The 15,506-nt window shown below is 38.3% G+C and overlaps 1 protein-coding gene across 1 annotated transcript in view; it reads left to right on the plus strand.

Moving 5' to 3' along the window:
• The window catches only part of LIPI (lipase I), a 60,575-nt gene that overhangs the window by 18,901 nt on the left and 26,168 nt on the right, over positions 1-15,506 (plus strand). The window contains exons 3-6 of the mRNA XM_032877988.1: positions 2,194-2,579; positions 4,718-4,826; positions 7,780-7,881; positions 13,720-13,809. Coding sequence (XP_032733879.1) covers positions 2,194-2,579; positions 4,718-4,826; positions 7,780-7,881; positions 13,720-13,809 — 687 coding nt within the window. The remainder of the gene's footprint in view (positions 1-2,193; positions 2,580-4,717; positions 4,827-7,779; positions 7,882-13,719; positions 13,810-15,506) is intronic.

The following is a 15,506-nucleotide window of genomic DNA, read 5'->3' on the forward strand; positions in this document are numbered from 1 at the left end:
ATTCCTCATTACTCATCCGAGAGCCAGGTAAAATCTACCTTGGCCTGCAGTGGACCAGTAGTTTGGGTATATTGATTGCATTTGGCCTTTTCAGAGTTTCAGCTAATGGAAACATTTCAGATGGTGGAAAGATGGATGTACACAAGTCCCTATGCAATTTGTATAGTGTAGTAAGCAGTGATGTTGAACTGAGGTTTGATTTATTTCTCCTCTCCACTTCCTCATTCTCTAGTACTTAGGACAAATGAAGTTTGTTTCAAAGTTTTCACTTATCTGAGTATCTCTCACCTGTTAACCTGGGAACCAATTGTGCCTCTCCTTCACTTTCTTCCTCCTTTATCTTCTGAATAATTGTGATAATATCACATATATACTTTCCAAACTAAAAGGTAGGTTATAATTTGTGCATATTATTATGGATTTATCAAATACACATTATATGTCTGTAGTTTTAAATATATGTATATATAATATATATTTATTTTAAATATATTTGTAGTTTACTTAATCACATCACTGTTTCTGGGCATTTAAATCACTTCTATTTCTCCAGTGCTAAAATAATATATATTAGTTCATTTTTGCATGTTTAAATGGCTATTTTCTTGGGATAAATTCTTGAAGTAGAATTATTGGCATGAATTATATTAACAGTTTTGTGAATTTTTGATATAAATTGACAGATCGTTTCCCCTAATCTTTTAATAACTTGAACTTCCAGAAAGAGTATAAGCGTATGCTCATTAAAAAAAAAATTGGGATCAGGTACTTATGTTGAAAGAAATTACAATTCTGAGACTCTGTGAAAAAGAAAATTAAAAGAAGGCCATTGTTGGGGCGCCTGGGTGGCTCAGTGGGTTAAAGCCTCTGCCTTCGGCTCAGGTCATGATCCCAGGGTCCTGGGATCAAGCCCCACATCGGGCTCTCTGCTCTGCAGGGACCTTGCTTCCTCCTCTCTCTCTCTGCCTGCCTCTCTGCCTACTTGTGATCTCTGTCTGTCAAATAAATAAATAAATAAATAAATAAAGAAGGCCATTGTTTCACTGCCTACGTATGGCTATTGCTATTGATTTGGCTTAGTTATTTCATTCTGCTCAACTTCCTTCTAGGATAGATAGATGGTAAGAAAGGTAGGTAGGTAGGAAGGTAGGTTGATGGATAGGCAGACACATAGGATGCACACATCCATGAAAATACTATACGATCATATTTAAGATGTTTTAAGTGTTTGTGCAATTATGTATAATCCTGTTATTAATGTCTTTACATTTAATACAAATTGTTTATTTCATTAATATAAGTCCTAGGAAGAAAATAAGGAAGAACACATATTTTTAACACCTGTATGTTTACCATATAATTTCAATTTCAAAAGGAGGTTGTATCAACATATGCTCTCAGCATCCATGTCACAAATATTACGTATTAAAATAATTATGTATTAAATAACATATTAATATTATGTATTAAAATTTTTCTTTTTGTTGAATTTGATAGGAAGAAAATGATACCCTATTGTTTTGATTTGTATTTATTTGATCACTAGTTAGATGAAGTATATTTTCTTGAATGATTATTATCCATATATATTATTCTGCAGGATTTCTGTTAAGCTCATAATTAGTTTACTTTTATTGGTGGGCATAATACTTTCTTTACTAACAATGTATTTTTTAAAGATTTTATTTATTATTTGAGAGAGAGAAAGAAAAAGGGAGGGAGAGCGCTCATGAATGAGGTAGTGGGGGAGGAGCAGAGGGAGAGGGAGAAGCAGAACTCCCTGCCCAGGAGGGAGCCCCGTGTAAGGCTGGATCCCTGGACCCTGAGATCCTGATCTGAGAGCTAAAGGTAGGTGCTTAACTGACTGAGCCATCCCGGCGCTCCTTTACTAACAATAGTAATGATTTTGGTGATAACCATTGCTCTTTTGTACAGATAAAAAATAATTATTAATTTTTAACCAATCATTTCTTCTTGTATTTTATTAAAAAATTTTGGATGCTTCTTGTTCAAAGGGTCTTTTTACATAGTCAACACATTAAACATTGTCGTTGCTCAGAGTATCATGTGGAAATACTAATGAAATAAAATCCTCACTCCAAGTTCAAATCTGTTCTTTGTAACAGCAATAGAAATTGTATCAAATACTCTCCCAGTACTCAGCTTGACTGATTTTTTTTTTTCTTATTTCAGAGAATAAAAGATCATGCCTTCAATTCTCTCATCTGGGTATAAAGGATTCCCTCAAAGATTTGTTTTCTCCCCAAATGGAGATTTCCTTAATGATGTATACAAGGAACAACTTCAACTGTGCTGAGCCACTCTTTGAGCAGAGTAACTCACTTAACATTAATTTCAACGTCAGCAAGAAAACAGTCTGGCTTATTCATGGGTACAGACCAATGGGCTCTGCTCCTACATGGCTTCAGAACTTCCTAAGGGTTTTGTTGAATCAAGATGATATAAATGTAATTGTAGTAGACTGGAACCGGGGTGCTACAACTCTCCTTTACAACAGAGCAGTTAGAAACACCAGAAAAGTTGCTGTGAGTTTGAGTAGCTACATTCGGAATCTTTTGGTAAGAATTTTATATATTCTATATGTTTTATATTATACAGTATTTTGTGCAATACCACCAAGTAGTAGTAAGATAAATACTTTTTTCCCATACACATTAAGAATTACTGCTTTGAGGGGCGCCTAGGTGGCTCAGTTGGTTAAAGCCTCTGTCTTCTGCTCGGGTTGTGATCCCAGGGTCCTGGGATCGAGCCCTGCACTGGGCTCTCTGCTCAGCAGCGAGCCTGCTTCCCTTCCTCTCTCTCTGCCTGTTGCTCTGCCTACTTGTGATCTCTCTCTCTGTCAAATAAATAAATAAAATCTTTACAAAGAAAGAATTAATTTCATTTAATACTTATATTAAATATCGTTATAAAGTTTGGTTATCCCAAATGTATAGATAAGTAAATGAGGCAGAGAGATTAAGCAAATGCTTAAAGTCACACAGAAGATAAGAGGTAGATTTGATCTCTGAACTCTTCCAGTCTGACTCCTGACCATTACATGCAAACGGCTTCTTGGATCTGGTGAACTTGCTTAATTTCAGGGAGCCTTGGAAATTCAGCACAACACAACTCAAAACAGATGTCAAGCCCCAGAATGTTCCAAATCAGAAATCACCCTTCTCTCAAGTGCTCATCACCACCACATCTCTCTCTGTAACAGACACTGATCTCCATATGGTTTGACATAGTCAATGTAGATCATTCAAACTGCAGGTGACCTAAAACTGGCCTGAATGTAACTGACTCACCCCAACCCTGCTCCTAAATCCTCGACAAATCTAAATGGTACTAAGAATTCCCTCCAAGGTCAGCAGAAGTATGCTACTTTTCAAGATGTTTTTCCCCTCACTTTTACCAGTTCACACTTGATTTAACTATAAACACCTTGGCCATACCTTAGAAAGGATATCTAAAGAACCTAATGATTGCCTAGTTTATCCCTTGATCCACATGGAATCACTACCCTAACATCAAGTCAGTATAGGTAGAGTTTAAAATAATTAAAAATTTTTAAAAGATTTTATTTATTTATTTGACAGAGAGAGAGAGACACACTGAGAGAGGGAACACAAGCCAGGGGAGTGGGAGAGGAAGAAGCAGGCTTCCCGCTGAGCAGGGAGCTGGACACTGGGCTCAATCCCAGGATCCTGGGATCATGACCTGAGCTGAAGGCAGGTGCTTAACGACTGAGCCACCTAAGTGCCCCTAAAAAAATTAAAATCAAAAAGATTTAAAGACAAAACATCATAACTGAGTCTTTAAGATTTTTTTTTTTCAATAAGACAGTACCTACATAACTAGGTACAGAATTATATCCATCTATACAAATTAAAAAAGATGGCTATAAATGTTAGCATGTCAAAGCAATAGTGCTTTTTGTATTTGTTTGTTTAAAGGTTTTATTTCTTTATTTGACAGAGAGAGAGATCACAAGTAGGCAGAGGCAGGCAGAGAGAAAGGGGGAAGCACCCACTGAGCCACCCAGGCACCCATGAAATTAATTCTTAACCAGTACCTGGCATATAATAATCATTGAATATAATCAGGAACAGTATAATTTTTACATCCCCCAATTTGGACAAAACCAAACCATCTCTCTGGGGAGACAGTGGAGGTAATTGATTCATCTGTTTTTATAGTCTATAAACTTGATGTCTGTCTTTTTCCCTTACAGTAGTTAAGTATACATGGCTTTGGGCAACTCGTTATCAAACGATGTTAATCAATATTTAATAGATTCCAGGAATAGTTTGAGGCAATAGGATAAAAATAAATACCTCATAAGACTAATGTGAATATTAAATATGAGATTTACAAAGCACTTATTCAAGGTAAGTACCCTAAAATGTCTACTACCATTATTACAAAACTCTTTAACTAAATGTATTTTTTTGCATCTACTAGTTTAGGTAACAGATAACAAAGATTTTTAAAAATGTACTGGTATTGCTAAGAGTGTATAGAGAAAAATCAGATCTCTTATGGAAAATGTTGAACAAAGATATAGTTGTTTTCAAATTATAAAATCCCATTCTCCATCTCCCACAAATGTATTAAACTAAGGAAAAAAATAACAAATTCTAGAATATTGATGTGCAGGGCATAATTTGTGATTTCTGAAATGAAAATCGTAACATTGCATTTTCACTTGCAGGATCATGGGGCATCTCTTCATAATTTTCATTTCATAGGTATGAGCTTAGGGGCTCATATTAGTGGATTTGTTGGAAAGATATTTCAAGGTCAACTTGGAAGAATAACAGGTAAAATATTTTTTGATAAAATGTGTTTTAGCATTCTTTAAAGCATCAGAAGTTATTCTGTTTAAAAGTTATCAGTCATAATAATTAGTAGAAATGACACACATTTATTCTTTTTCTGTATTATATTCAAATGCTAGGCTTTGTTTTAGTTAGATTCTAAAGTCTTGTTTCTTACTTAGTTCTTAACAGAGTTGAAGTACTCCTATAGAAATGGGATGAAGAAAATAAATTTCTGCAACCCAAGTGAATTTTTTTTTTAAGATTTTATTTATCTATTTGACAGACAGATCACAAGTAGGCAGAGCGGCAGGCAGTGAGAGAGAGGAAGGAAAGCAGGCTCCCTGCTGAGCAGAGAGCCCGATGTGGGGCTCGATCCCAGGACCCTGAGATCACAACCAGAGCCAAAGACAGAAGCTTTAACCCACTGAGCCACCCAGGTGCCCCTCCCCAAGTGAATTTTAAGGACACATTATTGTAACAATCCAGAGGAAAATTTGACCCATTAAATATAGAACTTTTTTCATGTACTAACTAAATATAGAACCATGTACTTAAGCGTAACTGGATGGCTCAGTCATTAAGCATCATCTGTATTTGGTTCAGGTCGTGATCCTAGGGTCCTGGGATTCAGCCCCGCATCAGGCTACCTGGTCAGCAGAAAGTCTGCTTCTCCCTCTCCCACTTCCCCTGCTTGTTCTCTCTCTCTGTCTGTCAAATAAATAAATAATACCTTTAAAAAAAAAAAAAAAAAGAACCATGTCCTTAATTTTCATAAACTTTGACACATTCCAATTATTTTAAAAATTTTATTTGAACAGCAGAAGAGAGAATCAGGAGTTGATATCCCAGATTGAGGGAGTCTAGATCCTGATACCCCTCATACTTTCGTGACAGAATTCCTGCGTCCAGAAAGCTTAGTAACCAAATAATGCTGACATGGATTTTCATGCTTCCATTTGGGAATGGTGGTGACTTTAGAATAGAAAGATCATATCCCTCTCCAGTCAATTCAGCTTTTTGACAACTATTGAGATCTGTGTCCATAGAAGATTTATAATGATTTCAAGTGTTAATAAAAGTAATAGAGTAATAAGTTAAGCAAAGGGGGCAGGGAGAGGTGAATAAATTGCACAGATAGGATATTTACCAACCTTAAGTATAAACTTACTATCCTTATTCTGATCAGTTTTAATATTATCCCCATTATTCAGGTGTGAAAACAGGTAAATGGAATGAATGTAGGGGGAAGGGGTCAAAAAGTTTTGAACAGCTAAGCCAGGATTTATACAGAATTTTCTAGCATCCAAAGCCCATTCTGTTTCAACCACCATAGTCATCCTACTTTATGTTAAGATGTGTTTACTTGGGGCACCTGGGTGGCTCAGTGGGTTGAAGCCTCCGCCTTCTGCTCGGGTCGTGATCCCAGGGTCCTGGGATCGAGCCCTGCATCGGGCTCTCTGCTCAGCAGGGAGCCTGCTTCCCTTCCTCCCCTCTCTCTCCCTGCCTCTCTGCCTACTTGTGATCTCTGTCTGTCAAATAAATACATAAAATCTTTAAAAGAAAAAAAAAAAAGATGTGTTTACTCACACTTTATTCCAGTTCAATTGACTCCATAGGCCAAGCAATCCTCAAGGTTTAAAAGTCCAGCAAATGTGGTAGTTCTACATCAGAATTATTCATGAGAAGAGAAATTTCTGCCTCATTCAGTTAAGTGAGCTTAAATAAACTAGGATAGGAGAGGGGCTTGAGATGAGCAACATTATATTTTAGTTTTTAAAAATATCTTTTTGAGATGATTGTATCTTCCATTGCATAGAAGTTCTCAAGTTGTTGAATTTTACCTCCTTCCCACACCCTCACCTTTTTAACACACGCCAGTAGGTCATGAGCCTAGAATTTCTATTTAAAATTTCAAATACGGGGCACCTGGGTGCTCAGTCAGTTAAGGGTCTGCCTTTGGCTCAGGTCATGATCTCAGGGTCTTGGGATCGAGTCCCATGTGGGGCTCCCTACTCCACAGAGTGCCTGCTTCTCTCTTTCCCTCTGCTGCTCCCCTTCTTATGCTCTTTCTCTCTCTGTGTCAAATAAATAAAATCTTAAAAAAAAAAAAACACCAAAATTTCAGATACACCAGAAATAATATCTATAGGCCATGGAACTCTTAGTACATTTTTCTTTTCTTGTGTGTATGTGGGAAACTTTTGTGAAAAATGAATGATAAGATAATAGTATGTTTTATGCCACATCCCAAATTGTATTTGGCACTTAAAAATCATATTAGAACTGCAGATAGATCTGGGATGAACTAATAAGGCATGAGGTTCAAGACAGGACCAAGATATTACTCATTTCCCCTCCCTCTCAGGACAGTAATAGTTACTTATTATTAACTATAAAGTTACTAGCGATTTATCTGTAAGTACTACTTCTTTTTTTCCTTTCTTTTTTTTGTTTTTGGTTTTGTTTTATTTTTGTTTTTTATTTGACAGAGAGACAGTGAGAGAGGGAACACAAGCAGGGAGACTGGGGGAGGGAGAAGCAGACTTCCTGCTGAGCAGGGAGCCCGATGTGGGGTTTCATCCCAGGACCCTGGGACCATGACCTGAGCCGAAGGCAGATGTCTAACGACTGAGCCACCCATGTGCTCCTATGCCTAAGTACTTCTTAAGTAAAAATGCTAAGAAAATAAAACCTACAGTTTTGTTGAGGCATCTCTAAGTGTGGCTTAACATTAGATTGTTGATAAACTGACGATTGGTGAAAAGTATCATTCAGATAACAAAGATATTTGCTATTCATCTAGTTTCATTTATCTTAATATTAGTTTTTGCACAAGTTTAAGTTAAAACTATATAGACATGCTTATAATGTAATAATAATGCAAACATACGATCTAATAAACACTGTAGCAGGAATTGATTTATCGACTGATAGTTTCTTTCTTGAATTTCAGGTCTTGACCCTGCTGGGCCAAAATTCTCTGGAAAATCACCTAATGACAGATTAGCTTACACCGATGCGAAGTTTGTGGATGTTATCCATTCTGATGCCAATGGTAACAATGTAGGATTTATTGCTAAATTATTTGAAAATGAAAAGTTGTAGACATTGGGGAGGATGAGAACATAAAAAGGCAAAGAGTAGTGGGTAAAGTGACAATGAGTCATTATTATAAATTATAAACTATTATATATTATATATTATAAATTATTATAAAATATAAATTATTATAAAATAATTCTATTTCCCACAAGCAAAATACATCATATTTCTTGGAGTTCGTGATGTCAAATGGCAATTTTTGCCATCCGCTTACCCTCTTTCCGGGTTCAAGGACTGATCTTATCATCCTAAAAAATGGAAACTTGATAAAAAGTACTTCCTCACCTTGTTCATGCTGTTGCAATTTTATTTTATTTTATTTTTTTTTAAGATTTTATTTATTTATTTGACAGAGAGAGATCACAAGCAGGCAGAGAGGCAGGCAGAGAGAGAGAGGAGGAAGCAGGCTCCCTGCTGAGCGGAGAGCCCGTCGCGGGACTTGATCCCAGGACCCTGAGATCATGACCTGAGCCGAAGGCAGCGGCTTAACCCACTGAGCCACCCAGGCGCCCCGTCAATTTTAATTGATCAGAGTTTCTCCCATGCTTGATGTTCCTGCTGTATTTAGGTTCCCATTCTCTCTACTCACTTTCTCATGTGATGTGTATCAAATAGAAGTGAACATACTATTTCAGGCACAGATGGAGATTACCCTCCCGTAAAGACAGGGAAATAATTTCTCTATTGTTTTTAATTGTATTCCTGAAAATGTCCAACAGGCTGTTGGTAGTTTGAGCCTGAGTGCTTTGGATAGAGACTTACAAGGAAGAATTTAGATGGCCCCGAGGCCCTTACTCATATGAAATTGATGATACTGCTATTTATTGAGCACTTCCTATACCTTACGAAGTGTTTTAGATGCTTTCTGTGAATGAATTACGTCATTCTCCTGAGTCCCCATGAGATAAGGAAATATCATCCCCTTTTTATTGCTGTTCGGGAAGCTAGGGTCACGGCCACAAGTGTCAGAGCCAGAATTTGGAATCTTATGATTCCAGAGTCTACGCCTCCCCAGTTTGTTGCTCTGACCAGCTGATAATTTACATGTGCTGTGGCTGTGGGCATGGGCAGGATACGGGGCTACCATGGAGAAGCGAGGAAGCCATGCTAAGGCTGTTCTGATTTCCCTGTTTCCTCAGGTTTCTTTTCTCTTTGGTCCGGGTAATTTATTTGCTCCCATAGTCCTCTCTTGTGGTGATTCATACCAATTCCTTTGTGAGAGATACAAATGCCATAGATGCCACAGAGCACAACTTTTCAGCTTCTATGGCTACATGCCAGGGGACTGAGCCTCTCTTTGCCTATCATTCTGTTCCTTCTTTGGAATCCAAGTTCACTTATTTATCCCACACACAGTGCACCTGCTGCCCAGTTCTCTGCAGTTCTCTGAGCTCTTGTTTCTGAAATCCCAACTTCAGCTTTGCCTGTGGCCTTTGAATTAGCTCTTCATACTTTTTTATTATTTTTCTTTTTTTTTTTTTTTAAGATTTTATGTATTTATTTGGCAGATAGCGATCACAAGTAGGCAGAGAGGCAGGCAGAGAGAGAGGAGGAAGCAGGCTTACTGCCGAGCAGAGAGCCCGATTCGGGGCTCGATCCCAGGACCCTGAGATCATGACCTGAGCCGAAGGCAGAGGCTTTAACCCACTGAGCCACCCAGTTGGCCCAAAGATCTTATTTATTTATTTGACAGACAGAGATCACAAGCAGGCAGAGATAGAGGAGGAAGCAGACTCCCTGCTGAGCAGAGAGCCTAATGCAGGGCTAGATTCTAGGACCCTGGGATCATGACCTGAACCAAAGGCCGAGGCTTTAACCCACTGAGCCACAGAGCCACCCAGGCTTATTATTTTTCTTTGAATTTTTGGCGTTTCCTAATTAAAAAAAAACTGTTTCTATTGTCTTTCAGACCCAACATCTCTACATGACCAGTCTATCAGACCTAACTTACCACTTGATGCCACATTGTTGGTACCTTTGATTAATCTTTTCACAACCATTGCAAATGAGGGACACAGAATTTCCATGAAATGGAGGAATATAGAATGCTTAAACTTTATATATCCACCCTTCAATATATTCTTGGGGAGAAAAAATAGAACAAAAATAGAAGGCACAGTGAATATCAATAATTTTAAAAAGGGCACCTGGATGGCTCAGTAGGTTAAGCATCTGCCCTTTGCTCCGGTCTTAGGGTCCTGGGATCAAGCCCGGCACCTGGCTCCCTGCTTTTCTCTGTCCCTCTGCCCTTCCCCCACTAATGCTCGCTCTCCCTCTCTCGCTCTCAAATAAATAAATAAAACCTTAAAAACAAATAAAGGGACACTTGGGTGGCTCAGTCAGTTAAGTGTCTGCCTCTGGCTCAGGTCATGATCCTAGGGTCCTGGGATCAAGTCCCACTTGGGCACATTGTTAGTTGTGGAGCCTGTTTCTTCCTCTGTCTGCCGCTCCCCCTGCTTGTGTACTCACTCACTCTCTCTGAAAAATAAATAAAATCCATATATATATACATATATATATGAAAAAATAAAATGAAATAGAAAAAGTTTTACAGATACTACAGGTATGAAATTGATCACATTATGATGTAATGAACAATATTATGCAAATAAATATGAAAATGTGTGATTATATGTTATGGTATATAAAATAGAAAAATTTTTATGAAAAAGCAAAAGCATTTACCAAACTGAGAAATTAAGAAAGAAAATAGTAGTTCTATAAATATTAATGAAATTAAACTTGTAATTTAAAGACTTCCAACAAAGTAAATTCTAGGCAAATTATTCATCTCTATCAAACAATTAAAGGAAAAGTAAGACCACTTTCACACAAATGATTTCAAAGAATAATAAAGAATTGGAAACTGTTTATAACTTTTTTAAAAGCCATCATAAAAATGTCAAAATTCGAGATAGACATTACAGAAAAAATTTGTAGACATTCTCTATTATAACCGTGGATGCAAAAATTCTATGTAAACATCATATTAGTAAACCAATTCTGCAACATATAAAAATAGATAATGAATCACACCCAATTTGGATTATTATAAAAAAGCAAGTTTATAATAAAAGGGTTACACAAAAGCTACATGAAATATGAGTCAATTTATATACAGTTCCAAAATGCGCAAATCTAAGCTGTGATGTTTTGGGAGGCATCCTTGGAAGGTAAAGAATAGCAAAAAAATTATTAAAAGATGTTATTATTTATAAAGGAAGGGAGAAGCTGGTAATTAGGTAAGAGCTAGGGATTTCTAGGTGCTATTTCTTGACATGGGTGTGATAGTTATAAATAGTGGCTGTTTGCTTTATAATAATCTGTAGATTTATGTTCTTGTTTGAGTGCATGTATATTAAATTATAATAAAAAGAAAGTTTAAAAAACCATAGCTCCTCTCTTTACCTGCCTTGAATCCAAGGGAATGAATGAGCTACATAGACCAAACTTCTCTGCCCCTTCCTTCTGGTAAAGGGGAAAAACATGCCTCAATGAATCAAGGGCTGCTGGTAAGTGAATATAAATATGTCTTTTGCTTCTCCCTGATTGCCGAGGAGTCTTCTTGGTTTGATTCTACTTTAGTGGCAGATTGGAGAAAATGATGTCTCCAACCTGGAACTCCTAGTCTTGGAACTCCATGTTGAATTCAGAATAGGGAAATTGTAACGATCTCCAAAATTTAAAAAAAAAAAAAAAATTATTGGACTTACTTTTTTTTTGGTCATATTTAAGAGAATGCAAACAGATGATGGAATGTCAAGAGGGATTGGCTAGCATACCCTCAGCAGGTCACAGTCAAATCACTCTCATACTTCCCTGGATTCTAAGGAGTTCTGATGAGGTTATCTGAATTGTACTTTGCATTTCCTTACACACTGACTCCCCTCCCCTAAAACGCACAGGCCCAGTGTCCTCAGGCTCTGCTAACCTCACCAGCAGCTATCTTATTCTGTTAGGTACTGTCACTAAATCCCGTCCTGCATCTTAATCCTACTGTCAGACCCAAGTGTTTGTCTTTGCTATGTAAATCTATTGTGGATCACTTTCAAGAGTTAATCGTGTAGGAAATTTCTTGTGCCTTAAGCCAGAGCATCATCAGTCCGGACTTCGCAGCAAGATTTTCAGATCTTATCACGTTCCCCAAGTATTCTGAGCTTGCTACCCTGTCTCATTCCCATGACTTCCCTAGGTTTTAACCCCCATGTTGGTAATAGTGGACCGAACATTTGCACCTTACCCAATGCCCGGAGGATCCGCAGATATACCGACACCCTTAAGACATAGCTGCACATTTCTGTCACTCTGGCCCACTTTGTTCCAGCTGAAGCAGCTTATGTAGTTTTTTCTAGTTAGTGAATCTAGTACCAAGTCTTAGGCCTAATCCAGAGTGTAAGCAAATGATCCTGATTAAGTTCTTGAACCTAGGTGAGGTTCGGTGGGGTGAGGTTCGGAGCCGACGGCTAAGAAAGAATTCTTAAGACGTCTTTGGTGAAAAAAGGTGGTTTATTAGAGCATGGGGACAGGACCCGTGGGCAGACGGAGATGCTGCCCTGGGGATGTGAGGAGTGGCTGGTTATATACACAGGAGTTGGGTAGGTGAGGACAAAGGGGTGTTCAGAAGGGCTATTGGGGTAAGGAGGACTGTCAGGATACTGAAAGCCTGGTTACTATCAAGCCAAGGCCGCTTTCAAACTCTAATGAGGCACTAACATAAAGACAATTGGGAGTCTCCTGTTGGAATGTTACATTCCTGCTATCAAGCGTCCTTGTTAGTGAGATTTGGGTTTAGAAGAAATTTAACTTTATTTACTTTTTCTTCTACCTCAGCCTCCTTCAGTTTTGTTTATGGAAGGGAGGGTGACATTAAGGCTTGAGGAACTGAGTTATGTGCCTCTGGAAATTGGGCTATTGATAAGGTAACTTCTTCATTGTAAATCTCAAGGACATTTGTAAACCAAGGGAGACTCCTGTCTTGCAGGATTGTGATCTCTGCAAGTTAACTATTTGTTTTTCTTTTAGGGCAGTCAGAGGTGCCTGAGGAATGTGACACATATTGCCAAGGGGAGCGGGTGGAGAGGGGGTGCAAGGTGCTAGCTTTTGTTTTGTCCTCAGCCAGCCTCCTGCTCCCTCATCAATCCCACTAGCCTAAAAGGTCCTATATGACTTGATTTCCTCCGGTGCTCCCTCTTACACCGTATGCTCTGGCTAACCTGGCCTCTTTGAGTACTTTAGGTATGCTCACATAATTTCCTACGTGTCTCACTATCTCACTCACATCCTTCGTGTCACTGTGTGACTCTACTGCCTTAATAGGAAATTCCCTAACCAAACTACTTCAAAGTGCAACCAGCCTACCACCCTGACCAGGCACTTAGGGTCCTCTTAGGCCCCTTGTGTCTTCTCTTCAGCACTTATGCTCTGACATAACCGTATCTGTACTTGTTTTTTACGTCTTTCTCGACCAAGATGTAATTTCTACTACAGAAAGGAGTTTTGCTCTGTTATACTTTCTTTCTTATATATGTGTGGCTCCTGGAACTGCCATGGACCCATAGTAAATTGGTGACTGGTAAATATGTTAAATTAATGACATATAATTTTCATGAGGAATTAATGTGAGGCATTAATACCAGAAAAATGCATCTTTTAAAAAAAATGGCCTCTGTTTTATTTTCAATTCAAATTTTAGGAGTCACTTTCAGTGGAATTTATAGGAGATTTTATTTTGTAAAAGTGTTGTTGACCTGATTATATTCACTTTGTGATTTCTGAGTGTTTTTCTTTCTAGGTTTAGGCATTAAAGAGCCCGTGGGACATATAGATTTTTATCCAAATGGAGGAAAAACACAACCTGGCTGTCCTAAGTCCATTTTATCAGGTATACCAATGAATGAATTACATATCATTTGAATGAATTACATATGATTCAAATGATGAAAGAAAATCAAATTTACTTTTTTCCTTTTTAATCTGTGGGTAAGATTTTGATCACCCTTGCTCATGATTCGGGGGAGTAATTGGCAAAAAATGGTTGAATTGGATTTTTCTCAGTTCATAAAGTTTAGCAGTCGGTATCCCATCTGGTCATGGTGGGATCCATTGCATTAGCTTCAACAGCTTTATTTCATGATTTTATTTTATTTTATTTTATTTTATTTTATTTTATTTGACAGAGTGAGAGAGATCACAAGCAGGCAGAGAGGCAGGCAGAGAGAGAGAGGGGAGGAAGCAGGCTCCCCGCGGAGCAGAGAGCCCGACTCGGGGCTTGATCCCAGGACCCTGGGATCATGACCTGAGCCGAAGGCAGAGGCTTTAACCCACTGAGCCACCCAGGCGCCCCGTTTATTTCATGATTTTAAACATTCGAAGTGCTAAGTTGGTGAAGAAGCACTGAGGGCCCGGGTGTCCTGTAACATGAGTTTGGTATCAGGATTTAATCTTTACCATCACTCCGATACCGTACAAGCACAGATTCATAATCTCTTGTACTCGGTTCTTTTTTTTTTTTTTAATTTTCTATTTTTTATAAACATATAATATATTTTTATCCCCAGGGGTACGGGTCTGTGAATCGCCAGATTTACACACTTCACAGCACTCACCATAGCACATACCCTCCCCAATGTCCATAACCCCACCCCCCTCTCCCAACCCCCCTCCCCCCAGCAACCCTCAGTTTGTTTTGTAAGATTAAGAGTCACTTAAGGTTTGTCTTTTTTTTTTTTTTTTTTTAAGATTTATTTATTTGACAGAGAGAGAGATCGCAAGTAGGCAGAGGGGCAAGCAGAGAGAGAGGAGGGGTCAGGCCCCCTGCAGAGCAGAGAGCCTGATGCGGGGGCTCGATCCCAGGACCCTGAGATCATGATCTGAGCTGAAGGCAGAGGCTTAACCCACTGAGCCACCTAGGCGCCCTGTTGCACTCAGTTCTTAAATAAGTAGCCGAGCCGCTGCTCCAGGTGTGGAATTTGGCTCACCTCAGAGTCATAGGAAGCAATGTTTTGATGTCTACAATGACAACTTGTCAAGTAACACACAGCAAAAGGCCACTGTGGCTAGAGAAGTTTGGTCAAATGTTATAAGGATGTGAGGCGTTGGAGAAAGAAATAGACATGATAAAGCTTTAATGTTACCTGGTTTCCTGGTCCTCTCTGACACTGAGTAGAAATGTTAGTGGTGTGAGGTTAGAAGGGAAAGATGTGCACAGAGTTATTAACTATGGTAGCACTGTGTTTATGGAGTTTGTCAAATTATTGAAACTGAACATTTTTTTTCCTGTGGTAATTAGTACTTCAGAAAAATTTCTTATAAATCTCATGTAAAAGCTTACTAAATTTAAATTTTCAATGTTACTACTTATTTAATCGCTTGAGATAAAACTGCATTGTAGTCAACACTTTAATATTCATAAGCACGTAGTATTGAGTAGAACGTGACCTTTAATTTTTCTCTAGTTTACTTGAACTTGGTTTAATACATCTGTCCTTCCTCTGCTTGATTTTTAACACTTCAGGAATTCAATATATTAAATGCGACCACCAGAGAGCAGTTTACTTGTTCATGGCCTCTTTGGAGACA

The sequence above is a fragment of the Lontra canadensis genome, unplaced genomic scaffold, assembly GCF_010015895.1.
Source record: "Lontra canadensis isolate GAN:19392208 unplaced genomic scaffold, GSC_riverotter_1.0 scaffold62, whole genome shotgun sequence".
NCBI classification, from domain to species: Eukaryota; Metazoa; Chordata; class Mammalia; order Carnivora; family Mustelidae; genus Lontra; species Lontra canadensis.